This window comes from Lagenorhynchus albirostris, chromosome 13 (assembly GCF_949774975.1).
Source record: "Lagenorhynchus albirostris chromosome 13, mLagAlb1.1, whole genome shotgun sequence".
Lineage (NCBI taxonomy): Eukaryota > Metazoa > Chordata > Mammalia > Artiodactyla > Delphinidae > Lagenorhynchus > Lagenorhynchus albirostris.
In genome coordinates this window covers 30,826,210-30,851,353 of record NC_083107.1, presented here as the reverse complement: position 1 = coordinate 30,851,353, position 25,144 = coordinate 30,826,210, and the positions used below count along the sequence as shown (strand labels likewise).

The window sequence follows — 25,144 nt, the reverse complement described above, 5'->3', positions numbered from 1 at the left end:
CCCTGGTGGCGCAGTGGTTGAGAGTCCGCCTGCCGATGCAGGGGACACGGGTTCGTGCCCCGGTCCGGGAGGATCCCACATGCCGCGGAGCGGCTGGGCCCGTGAGCCATGGCCGCTGAACCTGCGCATCCGGAGCCTGTGCTCTGCAACGGGAGAGACCACAGCAGGGAGAGGCCCACATAATGCAAAAAAAAAGAAACTAACATGATCGATAAAATCATGAGTCATTAGGAGTCAGTATGCGTTACGGTTTGCCAATGGACACACCATTTTGGGTGGAGCAGGTGAAGGGGCTGCTCTGGGTGCAGTGCCTAGGAAGGATCAGCAGAATACTGTAAATGATGAGTGTTACTTGATGTGTAATAAATACACATGCGTGTGTGTGTGTGTGTGTGTGTGGCACATGTGCACGTATGCACACACACGCACACACACTTGTTGAGTTGCACCAGCTGATACTCTTCCAAAGCCACCTTGGTCTTAGCAACTAGTCAGTCCATCTGAGAAAGTGCCTGAGGCCTCTTTATTTTTAACAATAAAGAGTGGCACCGGGCTTCCCTGGTGGCGCAGTGGCTGAGAGTCCGCCTGCCGATGCAGGGGACACGGGTTCGTGCCCCAGTCCGGGAGAATCCCACATGCCGCGGAGCGGCTGGGCCCGTGAGCCATGGCCGCTGAGCCTGCGCGTCCAGAGCCTGTGCTCCGCAACGGGAGAGGCCACAACAGTGAGAGGCCCGCGTACCGCAAAAAAAAAAAAAAAAAAAAAGAGTGGCACCTACCTTTATTTTATTCTTTTAGCTACCATTTATAGGACACACCTCTATGTGCCCAGCACAAGATCAGTAAGGATCTCCTCCCCATCACCGTCACCTGGAGCCACCACATAGCTCTGGCCAGCATCCCCAAATAGTGCAGGGCCTGGGATAACCCGCCATCACCTGCCGTGCCCAAATGATATGTGCTTGTCTATCAGTTTCTATTCCCTGGCCCCCAAACCAGGAAAAGACCAAACAAAGTAATATTCAAATGAAAAGAAAACATTAGCTCTTGCAAGTCTAGTTCTAGCACATGCCCTGACTTCATGCACAATCAGAGCACGCGCTGTAAAGGCAGGTGCGTTTGAAGCGAGCGCTGCTCCACTGCCACAGCTTCTTCCATTCCCTGCATCTCAGTTCTTCCATGGCAGGCCCAGCAGAGGAAAACAGATGGTGAGCATCTCCAGGCTAGAGCTTGTCTTCACTTTATCTCTGGAAATCCAGCATTTAGCATACAGTGCAAGGCGACTCAAATCTGTGTGTAGGACAGAAACTGAAGCCTCCTAGAGCACTAGACTTGAACAAAAGGGAGAAATGGTTTCAAACAACACTTTAAAGAGATGATAAATGGATGAATGCAAAACTCAGTCAGGATGTGGATCCCTGTGGCAAGGATTCTGGAAAGAAAGAGGCTTTTGCACCAACAGAAGCCTCTGGTTTTGAGGGGAAAAGATGACCTGTAGCAGACAAGAATGTGTGTGTGGGAGGGACCCTGGTGGGAGGGACAGGTGCAAGTCTCAGGTCAATTAGTGTAATCCAGGCTGGAGTGATTTCACCAAGATTTTAAGCAGTCTTAAGCACAGCAGCCCCAGATTTAAATGTTTAAATACTTAAGGCTGCAAAACCATTTTATTTTTAAGGTTAAAAAAAACACTGAGGCAGCCAGACTGCTTTCTATGGTGATTCAAAAGGAAGCATATCTTCAAGTCTGGAATTCTCGGGGGAAGAAAACTTTCAGAGGGCTCTTAAAGAAGAGGGTGGCTGGGAGTGTTGGTGGTGGCAGCCTGAGGTGAACACTGGGGCTTCTGTTGTAGTAGGCATCACGCTTTGTTCACTTAGTCCCTTTGATTATTAAAAACAGTTACCTCTGGGTGGGGACAGCTAGGAACAATACAACAGCCAAGCAGTACTCCACCATTTACTGGTTGTGTGATCTTGGGCAAGTTACTTAACCTCTCTGTGCCCCAGTTTCCTCATTTATATGATGAGGACGATGAGAGCTCTGACCTCATAGGTAGATGGTGAAAATTAAAGGATTATCTATATATCTGCTTAAGATTGTTCCTTGTATTATTATTAATAATTACTATCATTAATATTTTAAAATATTTACTATAATAGGAATATATAACTGTACTGTATGGCATTCAATTTATATTAGTGAGAAATGTCTCTTTTTTCCAGTTTTATTGAAATAGAATTGACAGATAGCATTTTATAAGTTTATGGTATACAACTTAATGATTTGGTATGTGTATATATTGCAAAACGTTTACCATAGTCAGTTAACATCTATCACCCCACATATTACACATTTTTCCTTGTGATAAGAACTTTTAAGATTACTTTCCTAGCAACTGTCAAATGTACAATACAGTATTCTGAACTGTAGTCATCCTGTTGTACATTATACACCCCGAGCTTTATCTTGTAACTGGAAGTTGCACATTTTGACTACCTTCACTCAATTCCTCCACCCCCAACCCTGTACCCCAGCCCCCACCTCTGGCAACCACAGATCTGATCTGTTTCTATGAAGTTGGTTCTTTTAGATTCCACATGTAAATGAAATCATACAGTATTTGTCTTTCTCTGCCTGACTTATTTCACTTAGCATAATGCCCTCAAGGTCCATCCATGCTGTCGCAAATGGAAGGATTTCCTTCTTTTTTGTGGCTGAATACTATTCCATCGTATATGTATACCACATCTTCTTTACCCATTCGTCCTTCAGTGTACACTTAAGTTGCTTACATGTCTTGGCTATTGTAAATAATGTTGCATTGAACATGAGGGTGTCTGTATCTCTTCAGGATAGTGGTTTTGTTTCCTTCAGATATATACCCAAAATTGGAATTGCTGTGTCATATGGTAGCTCTATTTCTCATTTTTTGAGGAACCTCCATACTGTTTTCCATAGTGGCTGCACCAATTTACATTCCCATGAACAGTGTACAAGGATTCCCACTAATACTTGTTATCTCTTGTCTTCTTGATGATAGCAATCTTAACAGGCATGCAGTGATATCTTATCGTGGTTTTAATTTCCAGGAAAATGTCTCTTATTTAATGCCTTTCATTATGGGAGGCAGGATCACACAAGGTCAGATTGCTTTGCAATATTCAGAATATTTTTCAGCGAATCTATCTGGTTAAGCCTATGTTGCTTTGGAAGACAGCAAAAATGTCTTAATGTGGCCTGATTTTGTAAGTCCTGAGGAATTTCTTTACAAGGGAAGATCTTAGAGACTGATTTTCCTGTTTATGAAGCATTTAAAAACTGCCCTTCCACATATTTCTGAAAGCTGTCTGGGGCTCTGATGCTTAGTGTGCTCCCCAAATTACTCGTTGATCGCTGGCTTCCTTTATGAGTGATGATGTTCTGAGGAGGACAGGGTAAATTCACATGTTTTCTAAAGGGAGTATACAGGAAGGAGGGCAAACGTCATCTCCCCGCACCCCAGGATGTAGTATGCAGCAAGTTTCTTTCCCCCGCGTGACAGCACGCCCTCACCACAGTCTGGGACTAGCAGAGGGCATCCTTGTAAATGACAGTCCTGAAACCTTCCTCTGTCATGCTCCCTGCCCTGTCTTGAGTGGGGGAAATACCCCATGGCCTGGTACCAAAGCCATATCTCCATGATGGGAAATAGCCAGAGAGCAGAAAGGGTCTGTAACATGAGGAGCCATGAGGTTTGCCTTCCTCCTGCTTCTGCACAGTTCTTCCGGGGAATAATATTCAAAATCTTTAACAATTTGCAAGGCCTCCATCCCAATTGAGCCAAACATTAACCCTTTAGTGGCTGGATATGGGGTGGGATGGGGGATGGTCCATGAAGTCCTGTAGGTTGGCAGGGGTACAAGGGCAGGCACTCAGGTCACTATTTACTAATCATAAAGGCATTTTAACATGTAGCGACCAGTATGGCCAGATCAGGCATGATAGACACTACGAGGCCAGCCTTCTGCAGCCGTCAGCATCCTCTTGCCTCTTGCTGGTCCTGGAAGAAGAAATCTGAAGGCTGAGAGTGACTGGTGCTACCCATTGCATTCTGCCTTTCTGGAAGGACCCCATTCCCAGCTGGCTCTTATCTCCCACCTAGAAGGAACCTGGGTTAACTTATTGCCCGCGTAGCAGAGAATAATCTATCAGTAATGACTGATGGAGAGAGAATTGGCCAGGTCTTGGATCCAAAGTTTTCAGTGTTTCCCAATGTGGCCCTCAGTATCCCCAGGTAAATCTTTGCCTTCTAAGATTCCTAACTTTATTCACTGGCACAAAAAATATTCACATTGGAAGAGAGAGAGTCATCGGCCCATGTACCTTGTGCTTATTTGCATTTTCAAAAAGGGAATTCAGGGGTCAATATTTTACCAAAAAATAAATGAATAAATAAAACCCTGCCTCAGTTCCACAAAGGGCATGGCCAGAACGCTTTAAGTCATGCTATGGACACTCCATCCACTTATAAATTTGGTCCAATATTATTGAAATCTCTAAATTGAACTTTAAAAAAAGGAAGACTAGGAAATCTGCATGAGAAGAGGATTATGGGAAAAAAGAGTTGAAATGTACTGGATGAGTAAACGTATGAACATATGGAGGAAAAAAGTCCACAATGAATCAGTGGTATTAGAGGTAAATATTATCTAATACAGATCTAGAACATGCAGGTAACCCTGAGAGTCTACCATCATCCCAGCCAAGAGGCAGCACCCTGAAAGCCTGCAGTCTAACTAGGATGGTAGCTTTACGTACACAGGCAAAGGCCATCACATCCTGCCTAAATTTCAGCAGGTCACCAGACACTGATAGATTCTGATTAGCAATGGGGACTGGCTCCTTCAAATCAAAAATCTGGGGGAGAGGATAAATGCCTGCCTGGTGTCTTAACCTACAGACCCCATGTTGACGCTCTCATGAACACCCTCGATTACCTAACACCCAGCCCACTTGCCCTGCCCCATCCTTATACCGAGACAGAGCAATTGATAGTCTTCTCCTCTCCTACTCCATGACGATCCCTTCAGAAGAGAATTGCCCAAGCATGCTGTTGGGGCCACTGCACATTTACGAGGCCTTCTCATTGCTTAGCAAACTCTCACCTCATCTTTGTGGAGCCCCAGACTCCACCCCCATGGTGTCTCTCCCAGACTGTTCCCGTTCTCCCGGAGATGACTGTCCTATCTCTGGCTCTTTCACTCTCAACAGACAGCCTACCCTTCTGCCTCAGTGAGAGGTGGAAGCTGTCCTGTGAGAAACCTTCCACTTCAAGTAGCACTTTCATGCGTGCTGCTCCAACATCCCTCCCCTCCCCGGATGCAGCCTGGCCCCTCTGCCTCTCTCACCACTCATGTCCTTCATCTTGTTCTCTCTCATTCGCCTCTGCCTGTGGTATCTTCATCCTTTTCTCTACACTGTCTTCCTCCCTGCTGCCTACTGGCCTCTTTCAACCTTTAAAAATGTCTCATACATTATTCCTCCTTCAAGCCGCCCTCTTCCTTCTCCCTCCCTTTCATCTGCCAACTTCTCTGCAGAGCAGACTGTCCACAATTCCTTCCATTCACTCTTCGGCCCACTGCACCCTGGCCTCCATCAGCATCGTTGCTCTAGCCCATACATTGCAAGCCTGAACTCCCCAGCCAGGGATCTCTGCTCATTTTGCCTTCTTCTTTAGCTCTTTCAGCAATGGGCACTCTCTTCTTTCAACTCTCTCCTCTGCTGGCTGCTGCCGACTCTTCTAAATCTGTCTTCAGTTTTCCCCTGTCTCCTCCTGCTGCCACTCACCTCTTGTTCTCCAGGATTGTCTTCAACCTTCTCTGCACATTGTCCCTGGGCAATATCACTAATGCTCATGACTTCAGCTACAATGGATACGCTGAGGGCTACTTAATGTGTCCACCCATTGCTGGCCTCGGCTTCAGAAGACCAGGCCCACAGTATTGGTACCCAATGGGCATCTCAAATGTAGGCATCTCTCCCCATCGTGTCCCAGCTAAATTCATCATGTTTTCCCCAGAACTGCTCTTCATCGATAGATATGTCACCATCCTCTGAGCTTCCCAAACTCTAGACTGAAGAGTGATTGCCAAGGTCTCCTCTGTCTCTCCTAGTCTTCTCTCACTTCACAGGTGTCTATAGAGCATCCTCTTCTCTCACACGCCATCTCATCTGATACATCCATCTGCACCCTTTACCCCAGCATAAGCACTCATTAGTTGCTTAATAAATAGTTGTGGAATGAATGGATGAATGAATGTCATTGCCTTAGTCTGAGGTTCTGCATCTCCCGCCTGAACTACTGCAATAACTTCCTAACTGCTCTTTTAGCCTTTCTCACTGTCACTAGGTTTTTTTCCCTTAAAAAAAGAAAACTAATCAGGTCATGGTCCCACTCACTTCCATGCCCCAAATCCTCTTGACTGTTCAAGATCTCTAAAGCAGACTTCAAATTCCTTGACATGGCGTACGTAGACCCTTCTCAACCTGGCCACACCCCACTTCTCCACCTCACCTCCCACCTACTCCTCCCTGTGCCCGGACCCCCTTGGCACCCTGTGCAGACTCCTTCATGGCACTGACCATGGCATTGTAACTGATCGTTTGCTTGTCAATCTTCCCCTGTAGACATATGCTATTGGAAGCCAGGGCTGTAGTTCCCCAGCGCATAACCATGCCTGGCTCAAGACTGTTACTCAGTATATCTCAAAGCTCATTGAGGAGCTAAATGGAAGGAGGGCCATCTCCAGGCACACTCTATTCTTTGGGGTTCCTTGAACATACCTCATAGCTACTAATGATCTCTTTGCTTATATTGTTTCCGCTTGCTGAAATATTTTCATCTTCTTTATCTACTCTGTCAACAACTCCTCTTTCTTCAAAGCCCGGTTCACTGATCACTCCGTCTCAGTAGCTTTCCTTTTTCCCACCTGGGGAGAATCAGCGCCAACCTCCCTTGGTTTTCATAGCACTTTTTCCACACATCTATTAGCGAATTTTCTCATTCTGTCACAAGTGTTCATTCATATATATGTTCCTGTCACTATACAATGAACTCCTCCAGGGGACGGAGAAACTTGTCACAGAAAATCATCCCACAAAGAAGTACAGTGCCTACTATGTAATTCATATGTTTTCCAAACTAAAGTAAAGGGGGGGAAGGGGAATGGATACGAAAGGAACCCACAAACCGGTGGAACTGTAGGGCATGGTAGTTTCATGGGTGTTTGTATTATTATTATCAGGTTTCATAAATTACATGTATGTTACACACATTGTTTTATATGTATCAAATATTACATAACAAAAGACACTTTTATCAGCTTCTTAAATAAAATCCTAGAAATTTGCCCCTTTTATTAGGGGGTTAATTGTATATCAAGAAGCCTGAATCAAAAGATCTTGCCATATTTTGCCAAGTGAAAAAGTTTCTGGAGATTCGTTGCATAGCAAGGTGAACATACTTAACGTTACTGAACTGTACACTTAAAAATGGTTAAGATTAGGTTATGTGTTTTTTACCGCAACTAGAGAGAAAATAAAAAGAGATCCTGCTGTAGAATTGGAATTCTTCTGCAGCCCAGCTAATTAAACTACACTATTAAGGTGAAATCAAACCATTATATTTCTGTTCAAATAATGGCAAATATTGGGAGAGGATCATGTGCGTGCTTTGAGAATTTCTCCCTAGAGAAACAAAATGCGGTTCCCTTTTGTTTTGGTTTGTTTTTAAAGGCCTCGTAGGTATCTTATGAACAGTTTTTAAAGAATTATGTAAAGGATCATGTTTAATTCACTTTATTGAATTTCTAGGGTAGTTCAATGAATGACAAATTGCAAGGGACAAAAACTAATCAGGAACTTGACATGCCTTAAATTGAAATAAAAATAAATTCTTCAAATAATGCCCTCCACACCTTTAAGCATAGCATTTCATTTTCAGGGCCAGACAACCAAACCTAACATCACCAAAGGGATTCACTGAAGCATATTTAGTAGAAACCTGACAAGTACAAGCAGTTCCTTAGCCAGGCATCATGGGCCTAGACTCATCGTGCTTTCTGGATCCCTTTCCAGCCTCCACCCGTTCCCATCTGGACACACCTCTCTCTGCAGCTGACAAGGTTGCTTCCCACTAGCATGCAGAGCCCTGCCATGGCCTGCCCTCGCCTCAGAGCTCTGCACCACACGCCAGTCTGTTCTCATCTCCACCTTGCCCTCGTGGCTTCCCTCATCCCTGCTGGGCTGGCCCTGCGACTTGCCTGGAAACCCACCCGCCACCATCCTCATGCCCCTAGGTGAGCCGGAAAGAGGCAAGCTGTCATTAAAGACAATGGGGTTCCAATATGAGATCTGCCTCCATAAATATGAGATCTGCCTCCATCAAAGGCAAATCTTTTAACCTTCATTTCCTCACATGAAAAATTAGAAAATTGGAACCATGCTGGCGCTAAGGTAGCTTCCTTATATTCTTACCTCCTATAAGTGAATCTACTCCTCTCCTTCAACATTTCCTGGCCTGTGGTCCTTAAACCTGGTTACACATCAAAATATGATGCAAGTATCAGGGGCAGCATTTCCAGACGTTGTCCACCTAAACTTCTTTTGACCCTGGAATCCTCCCTTGACCCTTACTCATTAACATACTGACATCTAGAAGGGCACTAGTCCTTCCCGAACACCTATTGACATCCCGATGTCTGGAAGGACACTAACATTCTGCCAAAGACCGTTTGGGAAACATAAGCCCAGAGAATGCTGAATTGGCTGAAAGTCAGATTCCTGGGTCCCTAGGTGTGGCCTCCTTACCGCCCTCCTCGAAGGGTGTCAATGCCAACAAGCTCAAACACACTGTGAACATCATCCCGTGCCTTTGTTCCTTGTGTGTCCTGCTCAGATCCCACAGGCACTGCCAGTGGCTGGAATCACCTTGCCCATAACCCAGGCAGACCAGATGCTCCTCTAAGCCTCAGGGAATCTGAATTCATGAATTTTTTTTAACTGTCTCAGTGTTTCGCAGTGACTCGTGCATCATCTAGTGAAGAATATGCATAGCTGCTCTTTGAAATTACCATGTACATCATTTAGGCCTTATCAACTAATGTTAAAATTCTTGCCACTACTCTCTCTTACGTATGAATTTGGCCTTTTAAATAATTCCAGTCTTAAGGGAGATAAGATGAGAGGCCAAAAATTATTTGGAATTTGAGTTCCAAATGTAAAAAACAAAAAAGTTGAGCTCATTTCTTTGAAAATTTCTTGTACTACATTCTAGATCAACACCCTTGGCACTAGACTTTACTAAACTTTTACAGTATAAAATTACTGGATTCAAGCAGTACTTGGCCAGCTCTAATCAACTGTGAGGTTTCTATTACATTTATACTGTTTGTATAGTAAGTTTCATTTATCTGTCATCAGCTAGTATTTCATGTTTCCTGGACATTTTCCACATTGCATTGCCTAGTTTCCCTTGGTGTCTTGATTTTAATTAAAAGGATATTTATTATAAGGTCAGGGAATCAGAATGGAAGCCTAAATTGTAAAAGCATGAGAGCAAGCATCCCCTTCCATCCATGAAATTAAAGCCTTTTGTTAGGTGGCTTTTCAGATCTCATTGGCATTTCTTCTATACACAGCTTTCTTCTGATGGCTTCTCCTCACACAGAACCTATGAGGCCAGGGAGGTAGCAAAGGAGTTGGAATTAAGATATCAGCCCAGAAGTCTCAGGATATGCGATGTTTTAAATCAAAGGCTCCAAATACAACATTTAGGCATACGACAACATTTAGGCATCTAAATACAACATTTATTTGAGTTACCCCTCTGAGCATGCAAGAGGTAATCATTTGGGAAAAATCAATTACTCCTGGCTGGTGATACACTGGACTTCCTAGCAAAATAAAAACAAAAAATTTCCTGGAAAAAAAATGTAATAAAAGTTGTTTTAAATGCATAGCCAGGCTCACAAGAAAACAGACATTTCCAGGGACAAAATAAAAAAGGTTCTGGAAATCAGATGGTTAGCTGACCCTAAAGCGCTGGTGATTTTCCAATCTCAATAACCTAGACATTTGGTTTCAGAGCCTTACATAGGTCCATAAAAGTTTGGGAGTCAGAATTGAGTCTTCTGCTACAGCTGAGACCTTAAGTAAAAGGATGAGCTATGAGTTGTGTGTGTGTGTGTGTGTGTGTGTGTCCCTAAGAATTCAGAACCACAACCTCTCAGTTTTAGAGTCCAAATGTTTATTACTTGGGGTTCTGTAAATTACAAACTAAAAGAAAGGGATCACAGTTTGGAAGTGTTTAGGAATCTGCAAAAGGAAACTCTCTGGCAGGTTGATCCCTTAGCTCGGTCTTCATAAGATTCCCATAGGTAAACGCAAACTTCACATGAGTTCACAATTGAAAATTACCAAAAACCCAAGGAATGTTATTACTCAGACTCCTTGGGGTTTTACTACGCATGGAAAGCACAGAAGACCAGAAATCAGTTGAGGAATCAGGCCCTGTCATTGGTCTTTCCTTTGCTCTCTACAAAGTGAACAATGGTTGAGTAGCAGATACATGAAAAGTTCTCCAAGTACCATTATTTCTCCCATAACATGAAGGGTATTCCTAAAAATATCACTTCATATGGAATTTTAGCCCTATGGAAATAACAGGACTGGGGGGGGGATATAGATTCAGAACAGAACATTCAAAACTGTGCAACGTTATAAAATAATACACTTTTAAAAATTAATAAGAAACTGAAAATTTCCACCATTTTAAGCATCTTCAATTCTTGAAGTAATGCTACAGTATAAATAGCACTATGTCTCAATTTTTAAAAAATAAACACATGAAGTTTTGTGATGAGTTTGAGTATGATGTAGCCCCATGCCTTTGAGTTAACGGGACAGAAGGAAGGACATTCTTAGGATGAGGTGTCACAACAACAGAGGTGGATGACTGTGACTCATTGTCTTCTTACCCCTTCTGTGCTGGCTTAAAATAGAAATGCAGCTTTTGTTGTCTTGCCAGGGTCCTCTTTTCATAACAACAACAATAAAAAAGCTGTTTGTGTGGTTCCAAATAAGACCAAATGCCACAAAAGTGTTATTCTGCTGCTCTCAGCATGATAGCCTTTTCTTCAATCCATGACACATGTTTCTAATCCCCTTTAAAGCAGATGAAGGGCCCCATGCCTTCCATTCTCCTTTCTTTGGGTTCCTCAATGTGGTCTCCAGTGAAGCTCAACGTGGGTTCCTTTACTCCCTTTGCTCTCAGGGTGTCCCATGAATCTCATCTCTTCATGAGCATCTCATGCACAAGCTTAAGGCTTTCCTCCTTCCCTGAATCCTTGGATTCTTATAACCAGGACATACACTCGTGTTGAGGATGCTTTAAATGCTTTCATGAAGAAAGGTACACAGGCTCACAAGTGCGATATATTGATTTAATTGCACTGCACAAGGGTAAACAGAACTAAGAAAACAGATGAGGTGTGTGTGAGTTTTGTGTGTTTCTTCCAGGTCACTCCTAACAGCTGAGCAGCATCTTCACATTCACCTGATAGTACTTGGTGGCACCCAATATAATCAGCCAGCTCACACTTTTAAATGGTTAATGTTATGTTATGTGAACTTTGCCACAACCAAAAAAATCTAAAACACATACAGGCATACTTCAGAAGTATTGCAGGTTCCATTCCAGACCACCACAGTAAAGCAAGTCACATGAATTTTTTCGGTTTCCCAGTGCATATTAAGGTTACGTAGTCTATTGAGTATGCAATAGCATTATGCCTAAAAAAAATTTACATACCTTAATTTTAAAAATAGTTTATTGCTAAAATATGCTAATCACCTGCACCTTCAGTGAGTCATAATCTTTTTTTTTAATTTTTGAATTTTATTTTATTTATTTTTTTATAGAGCAGGTTCTTATTAGTCATCAGTTTTATACACATCAGTGTATATATGTCAATCCCAATCGCCTAATTCATCACACTACCACCACCACCACCCCACCACTTTCCCCCCTTGGTGTCCATACATCTGTGTCTCAATTTTTGCCCTGCAAACTGGTTCATCTGTACCGTTTTTCTCGGTTCCACGTATATGCATTAATATACGCTATTTGTTTTTCTCTTTCTAACATACTTCACTCTGTATGACAGTCTCTAGATCCATCCACGTCTCAACAAATGACCCAATTCCATTCCTTTTTATGGCTGAATAATATTCCATTGTATATATGTACCACATCTTCTTTATCTATTCATCTGTCGATGGGCATTTAGGTTGCTTGCATGACCTGGCTATTGTAAATAGTGCTGCAATGAACACTGGGGTGCATGTGTCTTTTTGAATTATGGTTTTCTCTGGGTATATGCCCAGTAGTGGGATTGCTGGATCACATGGTAATTCTATTTTTAGTTTTTTAAGGAACCTCCATACTGTTCTCCATAGTGGCTGTATCAATGTACATTCCCAACAACAGTGCAAGAGGGTTCCCTATTCTCCACACCCTCTCCAGCATTCGTTGTTTGTAGATTTTCTGATGATGCCCATTCTAACTGGTGTGAGGTGATACCTCATTGTAATTTCGATTTGCATTTCTCTAATAATTAGTGATGTTGAGCAGCTTTTCATGTGCTTCTTGGCCACCTGTATGTCTCCTTTGGAGAAATGTCTATTTAGGTCTTCTGCCCATTTTTGGACTGGGTTGTTTGTTTCTTTAATATTGAGCTGCATGAGCTGTTTATATTTTTTGGAGATTAATCCTTTGTGCATTGATTCGTTTGCAAATATTTTCTCCCATTCTGCGGGTTGTCTTTTTGTCTTGTTTATGGTTTCCTTTGCTGTGCAAAAGCTTTGAAGTTTCATTTGGTCCCATTCGTTTATTTTTGTTTTTATTTGCATTACTCTAGGAGGTGGATCAAAAAACATCTTGCTGTGATTTATGTGAAAGAGTGTTCTATGTTTTCCTCTAAGAGTTTTACCGTGTCCAGTCTTACATTTAGATCTCTAGTCCATTTTGAGTTTATTTTTGTGTATGGTGTTAGGGAGTGTTCTAATTTCATTCTTTTTCATGTAGCTGTCCAGTTTTCCCAGCATCACTTATTGAAGAGACTGTCTTTTCTCCATTGTACATCCTTGCCTCCTTTGTCGTAAACTAGTTGGCCATAGGTGCATGGGTTTATCTCTGGGCTTTCTATCTTGTTCCATTGATCTATGTTTCTGTTTTTGTGCCAGTATCATATTGTCTTGATTACTGTAGCTTTGTAGTATAGTCTGAAGTCAGGGAGTCTGATTCCTCCAGCTCCATTTCTTTCCCTCAATACTGCTTTGGCTATTCAGGGTCTTTTGTGTCTCCATACAAATTTTAAGATTTTTTGTTCTAGTTCTGTAAAAAATGCCATTGGTAATTTGATAAGGATTGCATTGAATCTGTAGATTGCTTTGGGTAGTATAGTCATTTTCACAATATTGATTCTTCCAATCCAAGAACATGGTATATCTCTCCATCTATTTGTATCATCTTTAATTTCTTTCATCAGTGTCTTATAGTTTTCTGCATATAGGTCTTTTGTCTTCCTAGGTAGGTTTATTCCTAGGTATTTTATTCTTTTTGTTGCAGTGGTAAATGGGAGTGTTTCCTTAATTTCTCTTTCAGATTTTTCATCATTAGTGTATAGGAATGCAAGAGATTTCTGTGCATTAATTTTGTATCCTGCAACTTTACCAAATTCATTGATTAGCTCTAGCAGTTTTCTGGTGGCATCTTGCGTATTCTCTATGTATAGTATCATGTCATCTGCAAACAGTGACAGTTTTACTTCTTCTTTTCCAATTTGTATTCCTTTTATTTCTTTTTCTTCTCTGATTGCCATGGCTAGGACTTCCAAAACTATGTTGAATAATAGTGGTGAGAGTGCCCATCCTTGTCTTGTTCCTGATCTTAGAGGAAATGCTTTCAGTTTTTCACCATTGAGAGTGATGTTTGCTATGAGTTTGTCGTATATGGCCTTTATTATGTTGAGGTAGGTTCCCTCTATGCCCACTTTCTGGAGAGCCTTTATCATAAATGGGTGTTGAATTTTGTCAAAGCTTTTTCTGCATCTATTGAGATGATCATATGGTTTTTATTCTTCAATTTCTTAATATGGTGTATCACATGGATTGATTTGCATATATTGAAGAATCCTTGCATCCCTGGGATAAATCCCACTTGATCATGGTGTACGATCCTTTTAATGTGTTGTTGGATCCTGTTTGCTAGTATTTTGTTGAGGATTTTTTGTGCGTGTGTGTGGTACACGGGCCTCTCACTGTTGTGGCCTCTCCCACTGCGGAGCACAGGCTCCGGATGCGCAGGTTCAGCGGCCATGGCTCATGGGCCTAGCCACTCCGCGGCATGTGGGATCTTCCCGGACTGGGGCACAGACCCGTGTCCCCTGCATCGGCAGGCGGACTCTCAACCACTGCGCCACCAGGGAAGGCCTGCTGAGGAGTTTCGCATCTACGTTCATCAGTGATATTGGTCTGTAATTTTCTTTTTTTTTAGTATCTTTGTCTGGTTTTGGTAGCAGGGTGATGGTGGCCTCACAGAATGAGTTTGGGAGTGTTCCTTCCTCCACAAATTTTTGGAAGAGTTTGAGAAGAATGGGTGTTAGCTCTTCTCTAAATGTTTGATAGAATTCGCCTGTGCAGCCATCTGCTCCTGGGCTTTTGTTTGTTGGAAAGTTTTTAATCACAGTTTCAATTTCAGTGCTTGTGATTGTTCTGTTCATGTTTTCTATTTCTTCCTGATTCAGTCTTGGCAGGTTGTGCATTTCTAAGAATTTGTCCATTTCTTCCAGGTTGTCCATTTTATTGGCATAGAGTTGCTTGTAGTAGTCTCTTAGGATGCTTTGTATTTCTGCGATATCTGTTGTAACTTCTCCTTTTTCATTTCTATTTTTATTGATTTGAGTCCTCTCCCTCTTTTTCTTGATGAGTCTGGCTAATGGTTTATCAGTTTTGTTTATCTTCTCAAAGAACCATCTTTTAGTTTTATTGATCTTTGTTATTGTTTCTATTTCATTTATTTTTTCTCTGGTCCTTATGATTTCTTTCCTTCTGCTCACTTTGGGTTTTGTTTGTTCTTCTTTCTCTAGTTCCTTTAGGTGTAAGTTTAGATTGTTTATTTGAGGTTTTTCTTATTTCTTGAGGTAGGCTTGTATAGCTATAGAATTCCCTCTTAGAACTGCTTTTGCTGCCTCCCGTAAGTTTTGGATCATCATGTTTTCATTGTCATCTGTCTCTAGGTATTTTTTTTATTTCTTCAGTGATCTCTTGGTTATTTAGTAATATATCATTTAGCCTCCATGTGTTTGTGTTTTTTACATTTTTTTCCCTGTTAATCATTTCTAATCTCATAGTGTTGTGGTCAGAAAAGATGCTTGATATGATTTCAATTTTCTTAAATTTACTGAGGCTTGATTTGTGACCCAAGATGTGATGTATCCTGGAGAATGCTCCATGCGCACTTGAGAATAAAGTGCAATCTGCTGTTTTTGGTTGGAATGTCCTATAAATATCAATTAAATCTATCTGGTCTATTGTGCCATTTAAAGCTTCTGTTTCCTTATTTATTTACTCATAATCTTTTTATAATAGTAACATCAAAGATCACTGATTGCAGATCACCATAGCAAACATAATAATAATGAAAAATTTTGAAATATTGAGAGAATTACCTAAATGTGACACATAGACATGAAGTGAGCAAATGCTGTTGGAAAAATGGCACCAAAATACTTGCTCAACACAGTGTTGCCACAAAGCTTCAATTTGTAAAAAAACAAAATATCTTCAGCGCACAATAAAGCAAAGTCTGCCTGTATAGTACCTTCTCCTTTACTTCATGAAAAATCATACTTTGAGCTAATACGATTTCATAGTTTATTGATTTTATTGCTCAGTGTCCTTACCACATATGAATAAATTCACATATTACATACCTATATTGTAACAAAAGAAACTGTACATGTCGTTTTCAAATTTTCAGGAAGCCTTCTTGGAAATTTAATTTGGAACACAAAGCTGATTCGTGAACCACAAGGCAAGGGAATTTACTTGGAGGCTGGGGTTAGGGGATAAAATGGGATATAGATGGTGTCAATAAAGTACCATAATTAACCATGAGTCCAACCCATAACTCTAATGAGATCCTTATGGTGCATACATGTGTCACAATCCACTCATGGCAGTTGGAACTGTTAGCATATTAATTACTAAAGAAACATTTATATGGAGAGTTGAGAAATTTGCAGATTTGCATCTTGTATCACTAAAGTGCTTATCTGACAGGCAAAGAGCTTAGAATAATCAGAAATGCTTTCTTTACCTTTTCCTTTATAATGCATACTCGTTCATTCCAGAAATAGTGACTAAGCCGCAAGCACGGACCATGTGTCAGGAGATTAAAACTGAGCCAAGTATGCCCATGTCTTCTAGAAGCTTAGAGTCCAGTTCTTCTTGCAGAAGAAAGAGATGCAAATACAGCGCAGTCAGTTCATTGCCAATGGTGCAGTGAAAGATAAGAACCGTGTCCCTAACACCCAGGCAATCATCTGCCTGGGACTGCTTCAGGGCTGGATCCAAGAATGCAGGCCATGCCGGCTCTGCACACAGATGAGCACGAATGCTCTTCAGAGGAAGCAAGAGAGTTTCCTCCAGAGATAGTACTCTGTCTTCCCCTAGGTGGGACACATAAGAAATGAAGACCCCATAGTCCCTGACAATAGAGCAGGGACACAATAACGTTTAGACTCAAACATTTTCTAATCAGTCATAGGCAGCTCTCAACAGAACAGTCATAGGAATGTCTGACCTGAAGCAAAACATACCCCCATATATCCACTTGAGGTGTAGCATTGTTAAAAACAGGCTACTTCATAGTTCTCAGAGTGTGGTCCACGGACCAGCAGTATAAGCATCATTTGGGAACTTGTTAGAAATGCAAAGATCCCACTCCAGACCTACTGATAATAAACTCAGGGATGCAGCCCAGAAGTCTGTGTTTTAAGAAGCCTTGCAGGCTACTCTGGTACTCGATAATGTTTAGAGCTATTCACCTAATTCAAACTAGAGGACAAATGCTTAATTTTGTTAATAGAGTAGTTATCTTAAGCCATTCTCATGGACTTTGTCTGGACAGCAGAACTGGCTGTGTGTCATGGAAGTGTCTCCTTTGCAACAAGAGAACCACACCTTCGGTATAAAGGAGGTTGCAGGAGATGTTCCTCATCCAGTTCAAGCAAGAAGGACACTGAGACACTGAAGACAATCTAAGAAGAAAGGGGACCCAAAAAGAAGTCCTCTTCTCATGCCATAAGAGGAGCATCTGTCTAACATGAGCTCATACAGCTTAGCCTACAGCCAACCGCCGTCAGAGAGAAGAGACAGGAAAGATAAGCAGGAGAAACGGAATGTTGTGATGGTGGAGCCATAGCAGGGCCCATGGGGGAATAGCCAAGCCTGGCATCCCCCTGCTCCTTGTGCACCACACTGACCACACTCACTCTATTAAATGGAATGAGCCAGTGTGGCTACCCTGAGAGGAGGAAGAGGGGCCGGTGTCAAAAACCAGGTAGAGGGCTTCCCTGGTGGCGCAGTGGTTGAGAGTCCACCTGCCGATGCAGGGGACACGGGTTTGTGCCCCGGTCTGGGAAGATCCCACATGCCGCGGAGCAGCTGGGCACGTGAGCCATGGCCGCTGAGCCTGCGCATCCGGAGCCTGTTCTCCACAACGGGAGAGGCCACAACAGTGAGGGGCCTGTGTACCACAAAAAAAAAAAAAAAAACAAAACAGGTAGATTGCATTCTGCATTCCATTACACAGTACTATAGCAGTAGAGATGTAAGGGCAACAAAGTGCAAGGATCCAACATAAATTAGGAGCAAATCTTGAACACTTCTGGAGGGGAAAAAAACAAGCAAAATAAACTCACCAGGTGCTTTATTTCACCTTAACATTTTATAAAATAAATTTTAAGAGAGAGATTTACAGAGACCTAAACAGTTGAACTTGACATAAAACACAGTAAAGTTCCCAGATGTCAAAAAGGACCTGGGCATATGTGATCTTTCTACTGTAATTATCCCATGCTAACTATATCTCCACATTTTCTATCATTTCATTTCCAACAGCCAAACTAAGAGGTGTACCTAAAAACCTGAATTTGTTTCGACTCAATGAGAAGTTGCCAGTAAGATTTCAATTTAATGAGATTCCACCTGGTCTTTTCAAGCTTTCTTTCCTTGACCCGTACAACAGATTCTGTCAAATATGGCCACCTCTATATCTACCTAAACAAACATGGACTAAATCAGAGTTAAAGTCACTGATAAGGGAGAAGAGGCACATCTCCCAATTCACAACAGAGTTTCAAGACATTCTCAGATAGCAAAGAAACACTAATAGAATTCAGAAGCTCTCTATCCCATCTCATTTTTCTTATGTGCTTTCACTTCACCAGTCCAACCATTAATGCAGAAGGGACTCTAGGGCAGCTATCCCAAGAAGGCATCTGGTCACTTTCTACTCATCCCAAATATCCAACCTGAAAATGATAGTAAGTAGAGATGTGATGTTGGCCTCTGGAGGAGAAATATGAAAAAATGTCCCCAGAGTTATCCGTGGTACTGCCATTCAGTTCTGCCATGTTATGCTTACAGATATGTTTGTTGAGGGATTTTCCTCTTAAACATTTCATTAAGGGTCTCTTCAACCTTATCCATCTTCTGTTTGTCCCTCCTAATGAGGAAGGAGCTGACAAGTCCACCCACAACCAAGAGGAAGCTCCCAGAACCTTCTAAGAAGGGAAGTAGCTCAAATCCGACCTAAGCTTTGTAGTGTTCAGTTGCTTCTAGCTTGCATTCTTGTTGGCAATAAAGACCGTCTAATCACACTAGTTGGAAGCCAAGAATTATGCAATTAACTTTTAATTACATTTAAAAATGCTACAGAAAACATTGGGTTATGTGAGACCCCATAAAGGGGACCTTGCTTGTTCTGTGAGGTCCTGGGCGACTTCTCAGGGGAGGTGATCTAGCCGATGAATACGTGTTAACTGGGGTACATGCAGGCGTGCAGACAAAGCAGGGAGGTTAGCAAGCAATTAGGCAGAAGACGCTACAAGTGTAAAGCAGCAGGGTGTGTGGAAGGGACAGGAAGGTGACAGGAGGCTGAAGTGCAGAAAGTGAAGGGGAGAGAGGTGGAGAGGGGTGAAGTGGAGAGGTGGGGGGCCACGCCTGCACATCATGCAGGCCTTTTGGGGGCTGAGGCAATTTGCATTTTCTCCTGTGAGGCTGCAGTGGTGCTGTAGGCTCAAGACCAATGCAAGTTGTTGCCCAATTGCTCCTCCAGGCCACCTGGGCTCGGGCCCTGGCGGGGCGGTGGGGGGAGTGGGGAGGGCTGACTGTCCCTGTGCTCAGAGCACTCCATTGGGTGGCCCAGGCACTGGTCTTGGCATGAGAGTTTGTCTCACTCACAGACAGCCCATCCAGCCTGCCCAGATCGCACTTTGAGACGCTCTCCTGCCATTCCCTGGGCAAGTTGCACCTGCCCCCGGGAGCAGACTGGGAAGGAGGGGGCAGGGACTGGAAGCAATAGGAAGACTTCTTCCTCATTCCCGCTGAATAGAGCCAGACACCCGTCCGATAAGGCCAGATTGGAAGTGCCTAAATTTCGTCTACCTGAACATGGTGGCATTTTTCCAGAAGCACAGGTGCCCAGTTTACAAGTATGTCAGCCTGGCATCTAGATGATGAATTAGTCCGCCTTTGATTAATACTTAATAAATCATGTGTTTTGCTTTGTCTTTTGGGTTCCCCTTGGGACACTGTTGGATGCAGAATTCGATAAATACCCGATAAGACACGTTGGCCATCAACCCACAGACGGGTTGGTCTGAGTGGTGGCTGCCTGGCTGATGTCAGCACTTCCTGGCTGGTGTCATGTGCTTACACGTATGTGGTGAAGCAGACTCCTACTGACCCCCCCTGAAGACCCTGGCCACTGTCAGGCCCTCTGGCCACCATCTGAGCGCCAGCCTCCTGTCTCACCCTTTTTATGAAGCTCTGGCTTCTAGGCTACACCATCTGGAAACCACCATACATAGTATATACTGAATTTTCATTTGGTATATGTGGAGGGAGGGCAAGTTAAGTGAAACCTTTGTTAAAGATTTAATAAAAGCAAAAGATAGTGACGACAAGAAAGGGAAAGGGGAATAATAATAGTATTCACCATCTATTGAGCACCCGCTCTGTTCCAGATGTTTTGCAAACATTATTGCTCATCGTGACTCAGTGCCTGCAAGGTTAGTGTTATTGCTCCCATTTAGCAGATGAAGTGGAGCTCAAGGAGGTTCAGGGACTTGGCGGATCGTCACAGTCAAAAAAAGGCAGGTCTGGGGTTCACATTTGACAACTACACAGTGCTTCCATGCAGCAAGGGGGCAAGCCAGTTGCACTGTGAAGACAAAACCCCAGCTGCTCTGCACCAAGTCTCTGTACACCCAGGGTACTTAGCAAATACACTGCCCACAGCAATCTTGTCAACATCTGTCTGTGTTCCTAAGTATCCTGCTCTCCTCTCGCTCCCTTCCTTAATCCCGCCCTGAGAGAAGAGATGCATTCCAGATCGCTGTCCCCAGCTCCTCACCCCTCCCTCCAGTCTCCAGGCATTTCCTGTTTGAAAATCATCCCTGCCTCTGGGATGATGGGAAATCAGCACTGGGCAGTAATGACCCTCCTCAGAGACTGTTTTTAAGGAATTTGGAGCCAGTGTTGAGTGGGTGAGCAAAATCATGGCTTCATGCTTTCCAAAGACCTTCAGCAGGTTTCCCACGATGGCCAGGAAGTGGAGGCAGATAAAATGAGAGTTTGAAATGATAGCCTTGGGGCTTCCCTGGCGGTCCAGGGGTTAAGACTCTGCGCTTCTAGTGCAGGGGTTGCGAGTTCGATCCCTGGCCGGGGAACTGAGACCCTCCATGATGCACGGTGCAGCCAAAAGATAAAATGAATAAATAGATTGAAATGATAGCCTCTGCCTCTTAATTAATTGAGTCCTATCCTTTTAGGTGACTGGAGGCTCAGTCCCCTGGCTGACGTTAGTAGAGCCTCAAGTCAGTAGCCTGTCTCAACATACAGAGATGACATTACAGATAGTGATGGCATGGGTGACAGCAGTGGGGATCAGAGCCCAAATGACGTCCCAGAATAATCATCAAATCAAAGGTGATATGGACTTAGTAGGGGGCAGAAGTGAGGAAGAGCTGCCTAGTAGGCGGCCTGCCCTGCAGCCGGGAGAGCCCTCCCACTACATTAAGGAACTGGTCCCATGGACAGTGCTCGAGCATCCATCCATAAAGTGGTCCAGGCCAGCCCTGACGCTAAGACATCAGAAGATATTTAATGACTTTTGTATTTACCAGAATTTTCTAAGGAAAAAGACGGCAGGTAGGGGACCCAACATTCTGATAATAAGCTTGGGGTATGAGAGGAGGGAGACATGGTGCAGTCAGAGTGGATAATGGCCAAATTGCCTTGGAAAAGACTCTAAATCAAATTAACTGCAAGGGTACAAGAGCTTCCCTTTTATGAATGGGGTGTGCAAGGTGGAGACAAAAGTGAGGACAGGCTACTTACCGCCACCCTTCTTTTCTCCTTCCCATGCTTCTCTGTATGTCACCCATCCTCTCATTGGCTAGAAGGGGCTCACAACTGCTTGCCTTCCCAGAGTGACCACAGGTCTCTCTTTAACCCCGATGATGGGGTATTTGCAGAGTCCAGTCTTAGAATATTGTTATGTAAATCTTTGTGCCTCTTAAATGTCAGGGCCCTGAAAGGAATCCCCAGTTACCCCTTCTTTGCTGCCCTTTGTTGGGAATCCGTCAGCCTGACTGTCACATCCTCCCTGCATGGGTACCACCTGGGGCCAGTGACAGTTAATGGGATTGCCAACAGTTTGAGTGTAGTCCATACCTGACTTATCTCTGTAGCACTATCTTAACTTCTGTTCTGGACCATTCTTTGTTAAATGTGCAGCTGTTTGGGCGGGTGGGTGAATGATTTGATGCAGGAATGACTAGATGAATAAATGAGTGAATAAATTTGCAGGATAGCTCCCTGGGGTAAAAGATGAAACTTTTACCCGTGGAACGTTTTTTTCTCTATACAAAACTACAGCAGAGGGGCTTCCCTGGTGGCGCAGTGGTTGAGAGTCCGCCTGCCGATGCAGGGGACACGGGTTCGTGGCCCGGTCCGAGAAGATCCCACGTGCCGTGGAGCGGCTGGGCCCGTGAGCCATGGCCGCTGAGCCTGCGCGTCCGGAGCCTGTGCTCCGCAACGGGAGAGGCCACAGCAGTGAGAGGCCCGCGTAACGCAAAAAAAAAAAAAAAAAAAATACAGCAGACACAACTGAGTGTGGAACTCTCTGCCTGGGTCATGCTCTAACTAACTGAGCTATTCTGCCCAGAAAGACACCTGCCTTGCTTGGGCTCATTACTATGGTAATTATGGCCGCACCACCAGGTACCTCTTGAGAGCAAGGGCTCTTGGAAAGCAGGTGGCTGGAGATTTCTACTGACTTGTTCTTTTTTTTTTCTTTTCAGATTATCAAGGAGCTCCCTCCACCCCCTGCTGAGGAAAGTGAGGTGAGTGACTAGGTGGACAGGATGGTGGAGTGGGGCAGAGAGCTGACTGGGCAGCCCGAGACTCAGGCCTCTGCAAAGCAGAGCTAAGTCAAGCCCAGACTCCCACTGAGTGCAAAGCAGCAAAGAGGGAGGTAGGTCTCTGGCTCTTTCCTAACCAAGGATGAACAGGAACTGAAGTGAACTGGCAGCCCGAGGCAGAATGGTTTTTGGAAGGTTTTCTCCTTGCAAGAAAAATTTGAAATGCAAACATAAGTAGTTTTATACGTACAATTATTTGGAGCCCCAAGGTACTGACTTTTCCTGTAATACAGACACCTGATGGATCTCTTCTCCCTGCAGAGACTTATGCTTTATATGCGTAGATCAGAGTGAATTTGCCACATCGTCCAAACAATCAGCGGTTCTAGAAACAGATGGTGCTGAAGTTTGCCAGGCAGTAAAGAAAATACAGTGGAGGGGGATATGCTAGTATGCCAGCCTTGCATAGGACATTAGACCCTCATCATTTAAAGGAAGAAAAGTGACTTAAATGCCACTGTAAGTTGTCCAACAAGCAGGTCTGGTGCATGTGTGGCCTGGAGGCGTTAAAGGCTAATGGTGAGAAGGAGAATCCCTGGGCAGCAGTGCCTGCCCAGTGCTTTTCCTGATCCTCCGATTACTCCTGGGTTAGCTGGCCTCCCTCAATGCAACACTAACCAATTTAGAAGCCAGAGTCCAGGTCTGCAAACTTAGTGGGACCAGAAGATATACTGGTGAGGTTTCAAGTTCATTGTCCTTAATCCGTAAGGTCTGTTGTTGCAAAGCGAGCGACACCCCCTCACCACTCGTCTTCCCAATGCCTTTGTCAAGTTGCCTACATACAGAAAAAAAAAATAATAATAAGGATTACATTTAAAATTCCATGTGGCTCTTATATCCTGAATTCTAAGCTTGTAAGCTAAGGGATTTAATAACTGCAATCAATTAAAGCGCATCTTGTTGGAATGCTAACTTTCTGCCCAGAAATCAGAGGAGGAAATTACATTTCTGTGCACAGAGGAGGGAGGGAAAAAAACTCTCCTGACATCCACAAAAGCCTTTTCTTAATCCTTCAAGAGAAAGCACCGTGGCTAGTTCCCCGGGTTCCAGCTTGGCTGTGGTTCTGTTGTGTGCAGCTGTGTCTTATACTCCCAGAGAAAAATAGGGCGAGAAGCTCTCGCTGAGGTTGCTCTGTTTGCCCTGAGGTGAAGAATGTTCCCTTCACTCATTATGTTCAATTAGCGGAGTTATTGCCCTTTTCTGTTGCTGGCTCTGCATTTGCCTTTGGAAGGTGATGTGATGTGGCAGCCACCATGGCCAAAATACGCCAGGAGACTTAGGTCCAAGACTGTGGGGTGTGGTTGACCCCAGGCCCCAGCATCTAGCCTAGGACTCCACACACAAAACAAGCTCAATAAGTATTTGTAGAATGAAGTCTGATAGCCAACGATACAATTTTGGAGGAAAAAAAGAAAGCCCAAGCCAGAAAACCACCAAGAAAGAATAGCTAAAAGCAAGAGAAAAGAGGTAGTTGAATCTTTCCAGTTTCATCCACTATTCTTATGGAAGTCACGCTTTCACCTCAAGAAGGCAGACCTGATTTCTGAAACAGGAGGACAACCTGGGGACACTGGAGACCTACAAGGTTCTGTTAGACCTACAGGAGCTTCCGGGCTGGCCGGGGCGGGCTGCAGGCTGTGCTGATTACCTGGGCATGCGTGCTGGCCCTGATTGGTCCTTGGCCCTGTGAATTAAGCAGGCTTAATCTCCTTCCTAATGTGTTTTGGCAGAAAAAAATAAAAAATAAAGAAATCCCACAGAAACGATGACATAACTCAGCCCATAAAAGTATTTTATACAAGGCCCTAAAAATCATAGCCTGAATCTAGACAACCTTCTCCACTGCACCTCCCTGTGTGTTCAAATCCCACCAGCCTTTCCAGCACAGCTCCTAGGCTGTAATTCCTTCCACCAGAGCTAATTTCTACCTTCTGCACATTCCCAGGGTATTTATTTATTAAACTTTTCCTTCTGCATCAAAGTTTAAGAGCATTAGCTATACTTGAAGGTCAGGATCTATATCTAATTAATCTTTGACATATTCCCCAAAGAGCTTAATACAGTATCTAACATTCAATCATTAGCCAAATGAGGTTAAATCATCTCTGCCATGTATATGAACAAGCATCAATTATCCAAACTTTCATCAGCTCTGTAAGCATCATATCCTAAGGGAGGTAAATCTACTAAAAAATGAATAAACTTAGACAATGGACACAACTTTATAATGAGCTCTCAGTGGTCTCCTCTTTATTAGGGAATATCAAAATGCGTAATATGAAAAGGCATGACTTTTTGAGATTTCGTGCAACCAACAGTAATGTTTCTGTATATAAAGA

General features: G+C 43.4%; 1 protein-coding gene across 1 annotated transcript in view; it reads left to right on the top strand.

Moving 5' to 3' along the window:
* The window catches only part of ANTXR1 (ANTXR cell adhesion molecule 1), a 245,349-nt gene that overhangs the window by 143,558 nt on the left and 76,647 nt on the right, over positions 1 to 25,144 (top strand). Inside the window, exon 14 of the mRNA XM_060168937.1 lies at positions 22,686 to 22,727. Within this exon, the coding sequence (XP_060024920.1) occupies positions 22,686 to 22,727 (42 nt within the window). The remainder of the gene's footprint in view (positions 1 to 22,685; positions 22,728 to 25,144) is intronic.